The 18,550-nt window shown below is 64.8% G+C and overlaps 1 protein-coding gene across 2 annotated transcripts in view; it reads right to left on the bottom strand.

The window, feature by feature from the left end:
* LOC142474855 (5-oxoprolinase-like) overlaps window positions 1–18,550 on the bottom strand; it is a 170,997-nt gene that overhangs the window by 25,239 nt on the left and 127,208 nt on the right. For both annotated transcript variants that reach the window (XM_075580995.1, XM_075581003.1), the window contains exons 10-11: window positions 246–380; window positions 22–171 (exon numbers count right to left, since the gene is read on the bottom strand). In XM_075580995.1, the coding sequence (XP_075437110.1) occupies window positions 22–171; window positions 246–380 (285 nt within the window). The remainder of the gene's footprint in view (window positions 1–21; window positions 172–245; window positions 381–18,550) is intronic.

Here is an 18,550-nt window from a genome sequence, read left to right as displayed (position 1 = left end):
GCGCGGCTTCCCGCGTCTCACCTGCGAGGCCGCGCACACATCAAACGCCTTGAAGATCACGTCCACGATCCTCTGTGACGTGAGCACGTTGCCCCCCACAACAGCAGCGTCCGCGGACGGGTCCAGGATGGAGCCTTTGGGGATGATGGCCTGGACCGGTACCAGGCAGCCCTGGGGAGGGGACAGAGATTCAGCCACAGGAGGCCCGGGTGAGGCGCGCGGGGCGTACCGGAGGCCGGCAGTACCTGGTTGAGGGGGATATCCTGGCCCACCATGCAGCGCAGGCAGTAGATAAGCGCAGAGAAGGTGATGGCGCGGGGGGCGTTGCAGTTCCCGAAAACCTCGTGTCCGGAGCCGCTGAAATCAAACACAGCGCTGCCCTGCAAGATAGGAGCAAAGAGAGCGACGCCATGCCACAGTTACACACCGAGGCTGCACCGTGCCACAGTTACACACCGAGGCTGCACCGTGCCATAGTTACACACCGAGGCTGCACCATGCCAGTTACACACCGAGGCTGCACCGTGCCAGTCACACACCGAGGCTGCACCGTGCCAGTTACACACCGAGGCTGTGCCGTGCCAGAGTTACACACCGAGGCAGCACCGTGCCAGTTACACACCGAAGTGCACCGTGCCAGTTACACACCGAAGCTGCACCGTGCCAGTTACACACCGAGGCTGCACCGTGCCACAGTTACACACCGAGGCTGCACCGTGCCAGTTACACACCGAGGCTGCACCGTGCCAGTTACACACCGAGGCTGCACCATGCCACAGTCACACACCGAGGCTGCGTCGTGCCACAGTTACACACCGAGGCTGCACCGTGCCACAGTTACACACCGAGGCTGCGCCGTGCCAGTTACACACTGAGGCTGCACCGTGCCACAGTTACACACCGAGGCTGCACCGTGCCACAGTTACACACCGAGGCTGCGCCGTGCCACAGTTACACACCGAGGCTGCACCATGCCACAGTTACACACCGAGGCTGCACCGTGCAACAGTTACACACCGAGGCTGAGCCGTGCCAGTCACACACCGAGGCTGCGCCGTGCCACAGTTACACACCGAGGCTGCACCGTGCCAGTTACACACCGAGGCTGTGCCGTGCCACAGTTACACACCGAGGCTGCGCCGTGCCACAGTTACACACCGAGGCTGCGCCGTGCCACAGTTACACACCGAGGCTGCACCGTGCCAGTTACACACCGAGGCTGTGCCGTACCACAGTTACACACCGAGGCTGCGCCGTGCCACAGTTACACACCGAGGCTGCACCGTGCCAGTCACACACCGAGGCTGCGCCGTGCCACAGTTACACACCGAGGCTGCACCGTGCCACAGTTACACACCGAGGCTGCGCCGTGCCACAGTTACACACCGAGGCTGCACCGTGCCACAGTTACACACCGAGGCTGCACCGTGCCACAGTTACACACCGAGGATGCACCGTGCCACAGTTACACACCGAGGCTGCACCGTGCCACAGTTACACACCGAAGCTGCACCGTGCCAGTTACACACCGAGGCTGCGCCGTGCCAGTCACACACCGAGGCTGCCCCGTGCCACAGTTACACACCGAGGCTGCACCGTGCCACAGTTACACACCGAGGCTGCACCGTGCCAGTTACACACCGAGGCTGCGCCGTGCCAGTCACACACCGAGGCTGCACCGTGCCACAGTTACACACCGAGGCTGCACCGTGCCACAGTTACACACCGAGGCTGCGCCGTGCCACAGTTACACACCGAGGCTGCACCGTGCCACAGTTACACACCGAGGCTGCACCGTGCCAGTTACACACCGAGGCTGCGCCGTGCCACAATTACACACCGAGGCTGCACCGTGCCAGTTACACACCGAGGCTGCGCCGTGCCACAGTTACACACCGAGGCTGCACCGTGCCAGTTACACACCGAGGCTGCACCGTGCCAGTCACACACCGAGGCTACACCGTGCCAGTTACACACCGAGGCTGCACCGTGCCAGTTACACACCGAGGCTGCACCGTGCCAGTCACACACCGAGGCTGCACCGTGCCACAGTTACACACCGAGGCTGCACCGTGCCACAGTTACACACCGAGGCTGCACCGTGCCAGTCACACACCGAGGCTGCACCGTGCCAGTCACACACCGAGGCTGCACCGTGCCACAGTTACACACCGAGGCTGCGCCGTGCCAGTCACACACCGAGGCTGCGCCGTGCCAGTCACACACCGAGGCTGCACCGTGCCAGTTACACACCGAGGCTGCGCCGTGCCAGTCACACACCGAGGCTGCACCGTGCCAGTCACACACCGAGGCTGCGCCGTGCCAGTCACACACCGAGGCTGCACCGTGCCAGTTACACACCGAGGCTGCGCCGTGCCACAGTTACACACCGAGGCTGCACCGTGCCAGTTACACACCGAGGCTGCACCGTGCCACAGTTACACACAGAGGCTGCGCCGTGCCAGTCACACACCGAGGCTGCGCCGTGCCACAGTTACACACGAGGCTGCACCGTGCCAGTTACACACCGAGGCTGCACCGTGCCACAGTTACACACCGAGGCTGCGCCGTGCCAGTCACACACCGAGGCTGCGCCGTGCCACAGTTACACACCGAGGCTGCACCGTGCCACAGTTACACACCGAGGCTGCACCGTGCCACAGTTACACACCGAGGCTGCACCGTGCCACAGTTACACACCGAGGCTGCACCGTGCCACAGTTACACACCGAGGCTGCACCGTGCCAGTTACACACCGAGGCTGCGCCGTGCCAGTTACACACCGAGGCTGCACCGTGCCACAGTTACACACCGAGGCTGCACCGTGCCAGTCACACACCGAGGCTGCACCGTGCCAGTTACACACCGAGGCTGCGCCGTGCCACAGTTACACACCGAGGCTGCACCGTGCCACAGTTACACACCGAGGCTGCACCGTGCCACAGTTACACACCGAGGCTGCACCGTGCCAGTCACACACCGAGGCTGCACCGTGCCACAGTTACACACCGAGGCTGCGCCGTGCCACAGTTACACACCGAGGCTGCGCCATGCCACAGTTACACACCGAGGCTGTGCCGTGCCAGTTACACACCGAGGCTGCGCCGTGCCACAGTTACACACCGAGGCTGCACCGTGCCACAGTCACACACCGAGGCTGCGCCGTGCCACAGTTACACACCGAGGCTGCACCGTGCCAGTTACACACCGAGGCTGCACCGTGCCACAGTTACACACCGAGGCTGCGCCGTGCCAGTCACACACCGAGGCTGCACCGTGCCAGTCACACACCGAGGCTGCGCCGTGCCACAGTTACACACCGAGGCTGCACCGTGCCACAGTTACACACCGAGGCTGCACCGTGCCAGTTACACACCGAGGCTGCGCCGTGCCAGTCACACACCGAGGCTGCACCGTGCCACAGTTACACACCGAGGCTGCACCGTGCCACAGTTACACACCGAGGCTGCGCCGTGCCACAGTTACACACCGAGGCTGCACCGTGCCACAGTTACACACCGAGGCTGCACCGTGCCAGTTACACACCGAGGCTGCGCCGTGCCACAGTTACACACCGAGGCTGCACCGTGCCAGTTACACACCGAGGCTGCGCCGTGCCACAGTTACACACCGAGGCTGCGCCGTGCCACAGTTACACACCGAGGCTGCACCGTGCCAGTTACACACCGAGGCTGCACCGTGCCAGTCACACACCGAGGCTACACCGTGCCAGTTACACACCGAGGCTGCACCGTGCCAGTTACACACCGAGGCTGCACCGTGCCAGTCACACACCGAGGCTGCACCGTGCCACAGTTACACACCGAGGCTGCACCGTGCCACAGTTACACACCGAGGCTGCACCGTGCCAGTCACACACCGAGGCTGCACCGTGCCACAGTTACACACCGAGGCTGCGCCGTGCCAGTCACACACCGAGGCTGCGCCGTGCCAGTCACACACCGAGGCTGCACCGTGCCAGTTACACACCGAGGCTGCGCCGTGCCACAGTTACACACCGAGGCTGCACCGTGCCAGTTACACACCGAGGCTGCACCGTGCCACAGTTACACACCGAGGCTGCGCCGTGCCAGTCACACACCGAGGCTGCGCCGTGCCACAGTTACACACCGAGGCTGCACCGTGCCAGTTACACACCGAGGCTGCACCGTGCCACAGTTACACACCGAGGCTGCGCCGTGCCAGTCACACACCGAGGCTGCGCCGTGCCACAGTTACACACCGAGGCTGCACCGTGCCACAGTTACACACCGAGGCTGCACCGTGCCACAGTTACACACCGAGGCTGCACCGTGCCAGTCACACACCGAGGCTGCACCGTGCCAGTTACACACCGAGGCTGCACCGTGCCACAGTTACACACCGAGGCTGCACCGTGCCACAGTTACACACCGAGGCTGCACCGTGCCAGTTACACACCGAGGCTGCACCGTGCCACAGTTACACACCGAGGCTGCGCCGTGCCAGTTACACACCGAGGCTGCACCGTGCCACAGTTACACACCGAGGCTGCACCGTGCCAGTCACACACCGAGGCTGCACCGTGCCAGTTACACACCGAGGCTGCGCCGTGCCACAGTTACACACCGAGGCTGCACCGTGCCACAGTTACACACCGAGGCTGCACCGTGCCACAGTTACACACCGAGGCTGCACCGTGCCAGTCACACACCGAGGCTGCACCGTGCCACAGTCACACACCGAGGCTGCGCCGTGCCAGTCACACACCGAGGCTGCACCGTGCCACAGTTACACACCGAGGCTGCACCGTGCCACAGTTACACACCGAGGCTGCGCCGTGCCACAGTTACACACCGAGGCTGCACCGTGCCAGTTACACACCGAGGCTGCACCGTGCCACAGTTACACACCGAGGCTGCGCCGTGCCAGTCACACACCGAGGCTGCGCCGTGCCACAGTTACACACCGAGGCTGCACCGTGCCACAGTTACACACCGAGGCTGCACCGTGCCACAGTTACACACCGAGGCTGCACCGTGCCAGTCACACACCGAGGCTGCACCGTGCCAGTTACACACCGAGGCTGCACCGTGCCACAGTTACACACCGAGGCTGCACCGTGCCACAGTTACACACCGAGGCTGCACCGTGCCAGTTACACACCGAGGCTGCACCGTGCCACAGTTACACACCGAGGCTGCGCCGTGCCAGTTACATACCGAGGCTGCACCGTGCCACAGTTACACACCGAGGCTGCGGCCTCGTGCCAGTTACACACCGAGGCTGCACCGTGCCACAGTTACACACCGAGGCTGCGCCGTGCCAGTCACACACCGAGGCTGCACCGTGCCAGTCACACACCGAGGCTGCGCCGTGCCACAGTTACACACCGAGGCTGTGCCGTGCCACAGTTACACACCGAGGCTGCGCCGTGCCACAGTTACACACCGAGGCTGCACCGTGCCAGTAACACACCGAGGCTGCACCGTGCCACAGTTACACACCGAGGCTGCACCGTGCCACAGTTACACACCGAGGCTGCGCCGTGCCACAGTTACACACCGAGGCTGCGCCGTGCCAGTTACACACGGAGGCTGCGCCGTGCCACAGTTACACACCGAGGCTGCGCCGTGCCACAGTTACACACCGAGGCTGCACCGTGCCACAGTTACACACCGAGGCTGCACCGTGCCAGTCACACACCGAGGCTGCACCGTGCCACAGTTACACACCGAGGCTGCGCCGTGCCAGTCACACACCGAGGCTGCGCCGTGCCACAGTTACACACCGAGGCTGCACCGTGCCACAGTTACACACCGAGGCTGCGCCGTGCCACAGTTACACACTGAGGCTGCACCGTGCCAGTCACACACCGAGGCTGCACCGTGCCAGTCACACACCGAGGTTGCACCGTGCCAGTAACACACCGAGGCTGCACCGTGCCAGTCACACACCGAGGCTGCGCCGTGCCAGTCACACACCGAGGCTGCACCGTGCCACAGTTACACACCGAGGCTGCGCCGTGCCACAGTTACACACCGAGGCTGCGCCGTGCCAGTCACACACCGAGGCTGCGCCGTGCCAGTCACACACCGAGGCTGCGCCGTGCCAGTCACACACCGAGGCTGCGCCGTGCCAGTCACACACCGAGGCTGCACCGTGCCAGTTACACACCGAGGCTGCGCCGTGCCAGTCACACACCGAGGCTGCACCGTGCCACAGTCACACACCGAGGCTGCACCGTGCCAGTCACACACCGAGGCTGCGCCGTGCCACAGTTACACACCGAGGCTGCACCGTGCCAGTCACACACCGAGGCTGCGCCGTGCCAGTCACACACCGAGGCTGCGCCGTGCCACAGTTACACACCGAGGCTGCACCGTGCCACAGTTACACACCGAGGCTGCACCGTGCCAGTCACACACCGAGGCTGCGCCGTGCCACAGTTACACACCGAGGCTGCGCCGTGCCAGTTACACACCGAGGCTGCGCCGTGCCAGTCACACACCGAGGCTGCACCGTGCCACAGTTACACACCGAGGCTGCGCCGTGCCAGTCACACACCGAGGCTGCGCCGTGCCACAGTTACACACCGAGGCTGCGCCGTGCCAGTTACACACCGAGGCTGCGCCGTGCCAGTCACACACCGAGGCTGTGCCGTGCCAGTCACACACCGAGGCTGCACCGTGCCAGTTACACACCGAGGCTGCGCCGTGCCAGTCACACACAGAGGCTGCACCGTGCCAGTCACACACCGAGGCTGCACCGTGCCACAGTTACACACCGAGGCTGCACCGTGCCAGTTACACACCGAGGCTGCACCGTGCCAGTTACACACCGAGGCTGCACCGTGCCAGTCACACACCGAGGCTGCACCGTACCACAAATACACACCGAGGCTGCACCGTGCCAGTTACACACCGAGGCTGCACCGTGCCACAGTTACAAACCGAGGCTGCGCCGTGCCAGTCACACACCGAGGCTGTGCCGTGCCAGTTACACACCGAGGCTGCACCGTGCCAGTTACACACCGAGGCTGCACCGTGCCAGTTACACACCGAGGCTGCACCGTGCCAGTCACACACCGAGGCTGCACCGTGCCACAGTTACACACCGAGGCTGCACCGTGCCAGTTACACACCGAGGCTGCACCGTGCCAGTTACACACAGAGGCTGCACCGTGCCAGTTACACACCGAGGCTGCACCGTGCCAGTTACACACCGAGGCTGCACCGTGCCAGTCACACACCGAGGCTGCACCGTGCCAGTCACACACCGAGGCTGCTCCGTGCCACAGTTACACACCGAGGCTGCACCGTGCCAGTTACACACCGAGGCTGCGCCGTGCCACAGTTACAAACCGAGGCTGCGCCGTGCCAGTCACACACCGAGGCTGTGCCGTGCCAGTTACACACCGAGGCTGCGCCGTGCCACAGTTACACACCGAGGCTGCGCCGTGCCAGTCACACACCGAGGCTGCACCGTGCCAGTTACACACCGAGGCTGCACCGTGCCAGTCACACACCGAGGCTGCACCGTGCCAGTCACACACCGAGGCTGCACCGTGCCAGTCACACACCGAGGCTGCACCGTGCCACAGTTACACACCGAGGCTGCACCGTGCCACAGTTACACACCGAGGCTGCGCCGTGCCACAGTTACACACCGAGGCTGCACCGTGCCACAGTTACACACCGAGGCTGCACCGTGCCACAGTTACACACCGAGGCTGCGCCGTGCCACAGTCACACACCGAGGCTGTGCCGTGCCACAGTTACACACCGAGGCTGCGCCGTGCCAGTTACACACCGAGGCTGCGCCGTGCCACAGTTACACACCGAGGCTGCGCCGTGCCAGTCACACACCGAGGCTGCGCCGTGCCAGTCACACACCGAGGCTGCGCCGTGCCAGTTACACACCGAGGCTGCGCCGTGCCAGTCACACACCGAGGCTGCACCGTGCCAGTCACACACCGAGGCTGCACCGTGCCACAGTCACACACCGAGGCTGCACCGTGCCACAGTCACACACTGAGGCTGCACCGTGCTAGTCACACACCGAGGCTGCGCCGTGCCAGTCACACACCGAGGCTGCACCGTGCCACAGTCACACACCGAGGCAGCGCCGTGCCACAGTTACACACCGAGGCTGCACCGTGCCAGTCACACACCGAGGCTGCGCCGTGCCAGTTACACACCGAGGCTGCACCGTGCCACAGTTACACACCGAGGCTGCACCGTGCCAGTCACACACCGAGGCTGTGCCGTGCCACAGTTACACACCGAGGCTGCGCCGTGCCACAGTTACACACCGAGGCTGCACCGTGCCAGTCACACACCGAGGCTGCGCCGTGCCACAGTTACACACCGAGGCTGCACCGTGCCAGTTACACACCGAGGCTGCACCGTGCCAGTTAAACACCGAGGCTGCGCCGTGCCACAGTCACACACCGAGGCTGCGCCGTGCCACAGTTACACACCGAGGCTGCACCGTGCCAGTCACACACCGAGGCTGCGCCGTGCCACAGTTACACACCGAGGCTGCACCGTGCCAGTTACACACCGAGGCTGCGCCGTGCCAGTTACACACCGAGGCTGCACCGTGCCAGTTACACACCGAGGCTGCACCGTGCCAGTTACACACCGAGGCTGCACCGTGCCACAGTTACACACCGAGGCTGCACCGTGCCAGTCACACACCGAGGCTGCACCGTGCCAGTTACACACCGAGGCTGCACCGTGCCAGTTACACACCGAGGCTGCACCGTGCCACAGTTACACACCGAGGCTGTGCCGTGCCACAGTTACACACCGAGGCTGCACCGTGCCAGTCACACACCGAGGCAGCGCCGTGCCACAGTTACACACCGAGGCTGCACCGTGCCAGTCACACACCGAGGCTGCGCCGTGCCACAGTTACACACCGAGGCTGCACCGTGCCAGTTACACACCGAGGCTGCGCCGTGCCAGTTACACACCGAGGCTGCACCGTGCCAGTCACACACCGAGGCTGCACCGTGCCAGTCACACACCGAGGCTGTGCCGTGCCACAGTTACACACCGAGGCTGCGCCGTGCCAGTCACACACCGAGGCTGCACCGTGCCAGTCACACACCGAGGCTGCGCCGTGCCACAGTTACACACCGAGGCTGCACCGTGCCAGTCACACACCGAGGCTGCGCCGTGCCACAGTTACACACCGAGGCTGCACCGTGCCAGTCACACACCGAGGCTGCACCGTGCCACAGTTACACACCGAGGCTGCACCGTGCCACAGTTACACACCGAGGCTGCGCCGTGCCAGTTACACACCGAGGCTGCGCCATGCCACAGTTACACACCGAGGCTGCGCCGTGCCACAGTTACACACCGAGGCAGCACCGTGCCAGTCACACACCGAGGCTGCGCCGTGCCACAGTTACACACCGAGGCTGCACCGTGCCACAGTTACACACCGAGGCTGCGCCGTGCCACAGTTACACACCGAGGCTGCGCCGTGCCACAGTTACACACTGAGGCTGCACCGTGCCAGTCACACACCGAGGCTGCACCGTGCCACAGTTACACACCGAGGCTGCACCGTGCCAGTTACACACCGAGGCTGCACCGTGCCAGTCACACACCGAGGCTGCGCCGTGCCAGTCACACACCGAGGCTGCGCCGTGCCAGTCACACACCGAGGCTGCGTCGTGCCAGTCACACACCGAGGCTGCGCCGTGCCAGTCACACACCGAGGCTGCGCCGTGCCAGTCACACACCGAGGCTGCACCGTGCCAGTTACACACCGAGGCTGCGCCGTGCCAGTCACACACCGAGGCTGCACCGTGCCACAGTCACACACCGAGGCTGCACCGTGCCAGTCACACACCGAGGCTGCGCCGTGCCAGTCACACACCGAGGCTGCGCCGTGCCACAGTTACACACCGAGGCTGCACCGTGCCACAGTTACACACCGAGGCTGCACCGTGCCAGTCACACACAGAGGCTGCGCCGTGCCACAGTTACACACCGAGGCTGCGCCGTGCCAGTTACACACCGAGGCTGCGCCGTGCCAGTCACACACCGAGGCTGCACCGTGCCACAGTTACACACCGAGGCTGCGCCGTGCCAGTCACACACCGAGGCTGCGCCGTGCCACAGTTACACACCGAGGCTGCGCCGTGCCAGTTACACACCGAGGCTGCGCCGTGCCAGTCACACACCGAGGCTGTGCCGTGCCAGTCACACACCGAGGCTGCACCGTGCCAGTTACACACCGAGGCTGCGCCGTGCCAGTCACACACAGAGGCTGCACCGTGCCAGTCACACACCGAGGCTGCACCGTGCCACAGTTACACACCGAGGCTGCGCCGTGCCAGTCACACACCGAGGCTGCACCGTGCCACAGTTACACACCGAGGCTGCACCGTGCCAGTTACACACAGAGGCTGCGCCGTGCCAGTCACACACCTAGGCCTGTGCCAGTTACAACCCGAGGCTGCGCCGTGCCACAGTTACACACCGAGGCTGCACCGTGCCAGTCACACACCGAGGCTGCGCCGTGCCACAGTTACACACCGAGGCTGCACCGTGCCAGTTACACACCGAGGCTGCACCGTGCCAGTTACACACCGAGGCTGCACCGTGCCAGTCACACACCGAGGCTGCACCGTACCACAAATACACACCGAGGCTGCACCGTGCCAGTTACACACCGAGGCTGCACCGTGCCACAGTTACACACCGAGGCTGCACCGTGCCAGTTACACACCGAGGCTGCACCGTGCCAGTTACACACCGAGGCTGCACCGTGCCAGTTACACACCGAGGCTGCACCGTGCCAGTCACACACCGAGGCTGCACCGTGCCACAGTTACACACCGAGGCTGCACCGTGCCAGTTACACACCGAGGCTGCACCGTGCCAGTTACACACCGAGGCTGCACCGTGCCAGTTACACACCGAGGCTGCACCGTGCCAGTTACACACCGAGGCTGCACCGTGCCACAGTTACACACCGAGGCTGCACCGTGCCAGTCACACACCGAGGCTGTGCCGTGCCACAGTTACACACCGAGGCTGTGCCGTGCCACAGTTACACACCGAGGCTGCACCGTGCCAGTTACACACCGAGGCTGCGCCGTGCCAGTTACACACCGAGGCTGCACCGTGCCAGTTACACACCGAGGCTGCACCGTGCCACAGTTACACACCGAGGCTGCACCGTGCCAGTTACACACAGAGGCTGCGCCGTGCCAGTCACACACCTAGGCCTGTGCCAGTTACAACCCGAGGCTGCGCCGTGCCACAGTTACACACCGAGGCTGCACCGTGCCAGTCACACACCGAGGCTGCGCCGTGCCACAGTTACACACCGAGGCTGCACCGTGCCAGTTACACACCGAGGCTGCACCGTGCCAGTTACACACCGAGGCTGCACCGTGCCAGTCACACACCGAGGCTGCACCGTACCACAAATACACACCGAGGCTGCACCGTGCCAGTTACACACCGAGGCTGCACCGTGCCACAGTTACACACCGAGGCTGCACCGTGCCAGTTACACACCGAGGCTGCACCGTGCCAGTTACACACCGAGGCTGCACCGTGCCAGTTACACACCGAGGCTGCACCGTGCCAGTCACACACCGAGGCTGCACCGTGCCACAGTTACACACCGAGGCTGCACCGTGCCAGTTACACACCGAGGCTGCACCGTGCCAGTTACACACCGAGGCTGCACCGTGCCAGTTACACACCGAGGCTGCACCGTGCCAGTTACACACCGAGGCTGCACCGTGCCAGTCACACACCGAGGCTGCACCGTGCCAGTCACACACCGAGGCTGCTCCGTGCCACAGTTACACACCGAGGCTGCACCGTGCCAGTTACACACCGAGGCTGCGCCGTGCCACAGTTACAAACCGAGGCTGCGCCGTGCCAGTCACACACCGAGGCTGTGCCGTGCCAGTTACACACCGAGGCTGCGCCGTGCCACAGTTACACACCGAGGCTGCGCCGTGCCAGTCACACACCGAGGCTGCACCGTGCCAGTTACACACCGAGGCTGCACCGTGCCAGTCACACACAGAGGCTGCACCGTGCCAGTCACACACCGAGGCTGCACCGTGCCAGTCACACACCGAGGCTGCACCGTGCCACAGTTACACACCGAGGCTGCACCGTGCCACAGTTACACACCGAGGCTGCGCCGTGCCACAGTTACACACCGAGGCTGCGCCGTGCCACAGTTACACACCGAGGCTGCACCGTGCCACAGTTACACACCGAGGCTGCGCCGTGCCACAGTCACACACCGAGGCTGCGCCGTGCCACAGTTACACACCGAGGCTGCACCGTGCCAGTTACACACCGAGGCTGCGCCGTGCCACAGTGACACACCGAGGCTGCGCCGTGCCAGTCACACACCGAGGCTGCGCCGTGCCAGTCACACACCGAGGCTGCACCGTGCCAGTTACACACCGAGGCTGCGCCGTGCCAGTCACACACCGAGGCTGCGCCGTGCCAGTCACACACCGAGGCTGCGCCGTGCCAGTCACACACCGAGGCTGCACCGTGCCACAGTCACACACCGAGGCTGCACCGTGCCACAGTCACACACCGAGGCTGCACCGTGCTAGTCACACACCGAGGCTGCGCCGTGCCAGTCACACACCGAGGCTGCACCGTGCCACAGTCACACACCGAGGCAGCGCCGTGCCACAGTTACACACCGAGGCTGCACCGTGCCAGTCACACACCGAGGCTGCGCCGTGCCAGTTACACACCGAGGCTGCACCGTGCCACAGTTACACACCGAGGCTGCACCGTGCCAGTCACACACCGAGGCTGTGCCGTGCCACAGTTACACACCGAGGCTGTGCCGTGCCACAGTTACACACCGAGGCTGCACCGTGCCAGTTACACACCGAGGCTGCGCCGTGCCACAGTTACACACCGAGGCTGCGCCGTGCCAGTCACACACCGAGGCTGCGCCGTGCCAGTCACACACCGAGGCTGCGCCGTGCCAGTTACACACCGAGGCTGCGCCGTGCCAGTCACACACCGAGGCTGCACCGTGCCAGTCACACACCGAGGCTGCACCGTGCCAGTCACACACCGAGGCTGCACCGTGCCACAGTCACACACCGAGGCTGCACCGTGCCACAGTCACACACTGAGGCTGCACCGTGCTAGTCACACACCGAGGCTGCGCCGTGCCAGTCACACACCGAGGCTGCACCGTGCCACAGTCACACACCGAGGCAGCGCCGTGCCACAGTTACACACCGAGGCTGCACCGTGCCAGTCACACACCGAGGCTGCGCCGTGCCAGTTACACACCGAGGCTGCACCGTGCCACAGTTACACACCGAGGCTGCACCGTGCCAGTCACACACCGAGGCTGTGCCGTGCCACAGTTACACACCGAGGCTGCGCCGTGCCACAGTTACACACCGAGGCTGCACCGTGCCAGTCACACACCGAGGCTGCGCCGTGCCACAGTTACACACCGAGGCTGCACCGTGCCAGTTACACACCGAGGCTGCACCGTGCCAGTTACACACCGAGGCTGCGCCGTGCCACAGTCACACACCGAGGCTGCGCCGTGCCACAGTTACACACCGAGGCTGCACCGTGCCAGTCACACACCGAGGCTGCGCCGTGCCACAGTTACACACCGAGGCTGCACCGTGCCAGTTACACACCGAGGCTGCGCCGTGCCAGTTACACACCGAGGCTGCACCGTGCCAGTTACACACCGAGGCTGCACCGTGCCAGTTACACACCGAGGCTGCACCGTGCCACAGTTACACACCGAGGCTGCACCGTGCCAGTCACACACCGAGGCTGCACCGTGCCAGTTACACACCGAGGCTGCACCGTGCCAGTTACACACCGAGGCTGCACCGTGCCACAGTTACACACCGAGGCTGTGCCGTGCCACAGTTACACACCGAGGCTGCACCGTGCCAGTCACACACCGAGGCATCGCCGTGCCACAGTTACACACCGAGGCTGCACCGTGCCAGTCACACACCGAGGCTGCGCCGTGCCACAGTTACACACCGAGGCTGCACCGTGCCAGTTACACACCGAGGCTGCGCCGTGCCAGTTACACACCGAGGCTGCACCGTGCCACAGTTACACACCGAGGCTGCACCGTGCCAGTCACACACCGAGGCTGCACCGTGCCAGTCACACACCGAGGCTGTGCCGTGCCACAGTTACACACCGAGGCTGCGCCGTGCCAGTCACACACCGAGGCTGCACCGTGCCAGTCACACACCGAGGCTGCGCCGTGCCAGTCACACACCGAGGCTGCACCGTGCCAGTCACACACCGAGGCTGCGCCGTGCCACAGTTACACACCGAGGCTGCACCGTGCCAGTCACACACCGAGGCTGCACCGTGCCACAGTTACACACCGAGGCTGCACCGTGCCACAGTTACACACCGAGGCTGCGCCGTGCCAGTTACACACCGAGGCTGCGCCATGCCACAGTTACACACCGAGGCTGCGCCGTGCCACAGTTACACACCGAGGCAGCACCGTGCCAGTCACACACCGAGGCTGCGCCGTGCCACAGTTACACACCGAGGCTGCACCGTGCCACAGTTACACACCGAGGCTGCGCCGTGCCACAGTTACACACCGAGGCTGCGCCGTGCCACAGTTACACACTGAGGCTGCACCGTGCCAGTCACACACCGAGGCTGCACCGTGCCACAGTTACACACCGAGGCTGCACCGTGCCACAGTTACACACCGAGGCTGCACCGTGCCAGTTACACACCGAGGCTGCGCCGTGCCAGTCACACACCGAGGCTGCGCCGTGCCAGTCACACACCGAGGCTGCGCCGTGCCAGTCACACACCGAGGCTGCGCCGTGCCAGTCACACACCGAGGCTGCGCCGTGCCAGTCACACACCGAGGCTGCGCCGTGCCAGTCACACACCGAGGCTGCGCCGTGCCAGTCACACACCGAGGCTGCGCCGTGCCAGTCACACACCGAGGCTGCGCCGTGCCAGTCACACACCGAGGCTGCGCCGTGCCACAGTTACACACCGAGGCTGCACCGTGCCACAGTTACACACCGAGGCTGCACCGTGCCACAGTTACACACCGAGGCTGCGCCGTGCCACAGTTACACACCGAGGCTGCGCCGTGCCACAGTTACACACCGAGGCTGCACCGTGCCACAGTCACACACCGAGGCTGCGCCGTGCCACAGTTACACACCGAGGCTTCACTGTGCCAGTCACACACTGAGGCTGCACCGTGCCAGTCACACACCGAGGCTGCACCGTGCCAGTCACACACCGAGGCTGCACCGTGCCACAGTTACACACCGAGGCTGCGCCGTGCCAGTTACACACCGAGGCTGCACCGTGCCACAGTTACACACCGAGGCTGCACCGTGCCACAGTTACACACCGAGGCTGCGCCGTGCCACAGTTACACACCGAGGCTGCACCGTGCCACAGTCACACACCGAGGCTGCGCCGTGCCACAGTTACACACCGAGGCTGCGCCGTGCCAGTCACACACTGAGGCTGCACCGTGTCACAGTTACACACCGAGGCTGCGCCGTGCCACAGTTACACACCGAGGCTGCGCCGTGTCACAGTTACACACCGAGGCTGCGCCGTGCCAGTCACACACAGAGGCTGCGCCATGCCACAGTTACACAACGAGGCTGCACCGTGCCACAGTTACACACCGAGGCTGCGCCGTGCCACAGTTACACACCGAGGCTGCGCCGTGCCACAGTTACACACCGAGGCTGCGCCGTGCCACAGTTACACACCGAGGCTGCACCGTGCCACAGTTACACACCGAGGCTGCGCCGTGCCACAGTTACACACCGAGGCTGCGCCGTGCCAGTTACACACCGACGCTGCACCGTGCCACAGTTACACACCGAGGCTGCACCGTGCCACAGTTACACACCGAGGCTGCACCGTGCCACAGTTACACACCGAGGCTGCACCGTGCCAGTCACACACCGAGGCTGCACCGTGCCAGTCACACACCGAGGCTGCACCGTGCCACAGTTACACACCGAGGCTGCACCGTGCCACAGTTACACACCGAGGCTGCACCGTGCCACAGTTACACACCGAGGCTGCACCGTGCCACAGTTACACACCGAGGCTGCACCGTGCCAGTCACACACCGAGGCTGCACCGTGCCACAGTTACACACCGAGGCTGCACCGTGCCACAGTTACACACCGAGGCTGCACCGTGCCACAGTTACACACCGAGGCTGCGCCGTGCCACAGTTACACACCGAGGCTGCACCGTGCCACAGTCACACACCGAGGCTGCGCCGTGCCACAGTTACACACCGAGGCTGCGCCGTGCCAGTCACACACTGAGGCTGCACCGTGCCAGTCACACACCGAGGCTGCACCGTGCCACAGTTACACACCGAGGCTGCACCGTGCCAGTCACAAACGAGGCTGCACCGTGCCAGTCACACACGAGGCTGCACCGTGCCAGTCACACACCGAGGCTGCGCAGCGCGGAGATTCCTATCCAGCGCCTGCTACTTGTGAGTCTCCAGCGAACAGGCTCCGAGCCAAATAAAGGGAATCAAAGCGGAAGATATTCCTCACGTGTACATCATGGGATACGCTTCAGTTAAATGACAGATATTACTATGTATGTACCCCCCCTCCCCCCCCCCCCCGCGAGACGTACCGTATTACGCTGCTTCTCCGACGGGCAAGTTACATGATTTGCCGGTGCGCGAGTAGAATCACACCGGGGCTGTCCAGCGTCCCCCAGACTCCTGAGTGTCGAGCCCCGATATCCCAGTCCTAAGTCCCTCACAGGCACGGGTCTCCCCAATGTCCCCCGTGTATTAAAGAATGTTTCATTAGGTTTGATACATTGCTAATAAGGCTCTATGCAGTCTGCCGGGGCTACCAGGTACGGTGCCAGCGAGTCTGCCCGGGATACCAGGTACGGTGCCAGCGAGTCTGCCCGGGATACCAGGTACGGTGCCAGCGAGTCTGCCGGGGCTACCAGGTACGGTGCCAGCGAGTCTGCCCGGGCTACCAGGTACGGTGCCAGCGAGTCTCCCGGGGCTACCAGGTACGGTGCCAGCGAGTCTCCCGGGGCTACCAGGTACGGTGCCAGCGAGTCTGCCCGGGATACCAAGTACGGTGCCAGCGAGTCTGCCGGGGCTACCAGGTACGGTGCCAGCGAGTCTGCCCGGGCTACCAGGTACGGTGCCAGCGAGTCTGCCCGGGCTACCAGGTACGGTGCCAGTGAGTCTGCCCGGGCTACCAGGTACGGTGCCAGCGAGTCTGCCCGGGATACCAGGTACGGTGCCAGCGAGTCTGCCGGGGCTACCAGGTACGGTGCCAGCGAGTCTGCCGGGGCTACCAGGTACGGTGCCAGCGAGTCTGCCGGGGCTACCAGGTACGGTGCCAGCGAGTCTGCCCGGGCTACCAGGTACGGTGCCAGCGAGTCTGCCCGGGCTACCAGGTACGGTGCCAGCGAGTCTGCCGGGGCTACCAGGTACGGTGCCAGCGAGTCTGCCGGGGCTACCAGGTACGGTGCCAGCAAGTCTGCCGGGGCTACCAGGTACGGTGCCAGCGAGTCTGCCTGAGCTACCAGGTACGGTTCCAGCGAGTCTGCCGGGCTACCAGGTACGGTGCCAGCAAGTCTCCCGGGGCTACCAGGTACGGTGCCAGCGAGTCTCCCGGGGCTACCAGGTACGGTGCCAGCGAGTCTGCCCGGGCTACCAGGTACGGTGCAAGCGAGTCTGCCGGGGCTACCAGGTACGGTGCCAGCGAGTCTGCCGGGGCTACCAGGTACGGTGCCAGCGAGTCTGCCGGGGCTACCAGGTACGGTGCCAGCGAGTCTGCCGGGGCTACCAGGTACGGTGCCAGCGAGTCTGCCGGGGCTACCAGGTACGGTGCCAGCGAGTCTCCCGGGGCTACCAGGTACGGTGCCAGCGAGTCTGCCGGGGCTACCAGGTACGGTGCCAGCGAGTCTCCCGGGGCTACCAGGTACGGTGCCAGCGAGTCTGCCCGGGCTACCAGGTACGGTGCCAGCAAGTCTGCCCGGGCTACCAGGTACGGTGCCAGCAAGTCTGTCGGGGCTACCAGGTACGGTGCCAGCGAGTCTGCCGGGGCTACCAGGTACGGTGCCAGCGAGTCTGCCGGGGCTACCAGGTACGGTGCCAGCGAGTCTGCCGGGGCTACCAGGTACGGTGCCAGCAAGTCTGCCCGGGCTACCAGTTACGGTGCCAGCAAGTCTGCCGGGGCTACCAGGTACGGTGCCAGCGAGTCTCCCGGGGCTACCAGGTACGGTGCCAGCGAGTCTCCCGGGGCTACCAGGTACGGTGCCAGCGAGTCTGCCGGGGCTACCAGGTACGGTGCCAGCGAGTCTGCCGGGGCTACCAGGTACGGTGCCAGCGAGTCTGCCGGGGCTACCATGTACGGTGCCAGCGAGTCTGCCCGGGTTACCAGGTACGGTGCCAGCGAGTCTGCCCGGGCTACCAGGTACGGTGCCAGCGAGTCTCCCGGAGCTACCAGGTACGGTGCCAGCGAGTCTGCCGGGGCTACCAG

Source organism: Ascaphus truei, chromosome 2 (genome assembly GCF_040206685.1).
Source record: "Ascaphus truei isolate aAscTru1 chromosome 2, aAscTru1.hap1, whole genome shotgun sequence".
Classification (NCBI taxonomy): Eukaryota; Metazoa; Chordata; class Amphibia; order Anura; family Ascaphidae; genus Ascaphus; species Ascaphus truei.
Note: the sequence above shows the minus strand (reverse complement) of the source record. Positions and strands in the feature narration are given on the sequence as shown.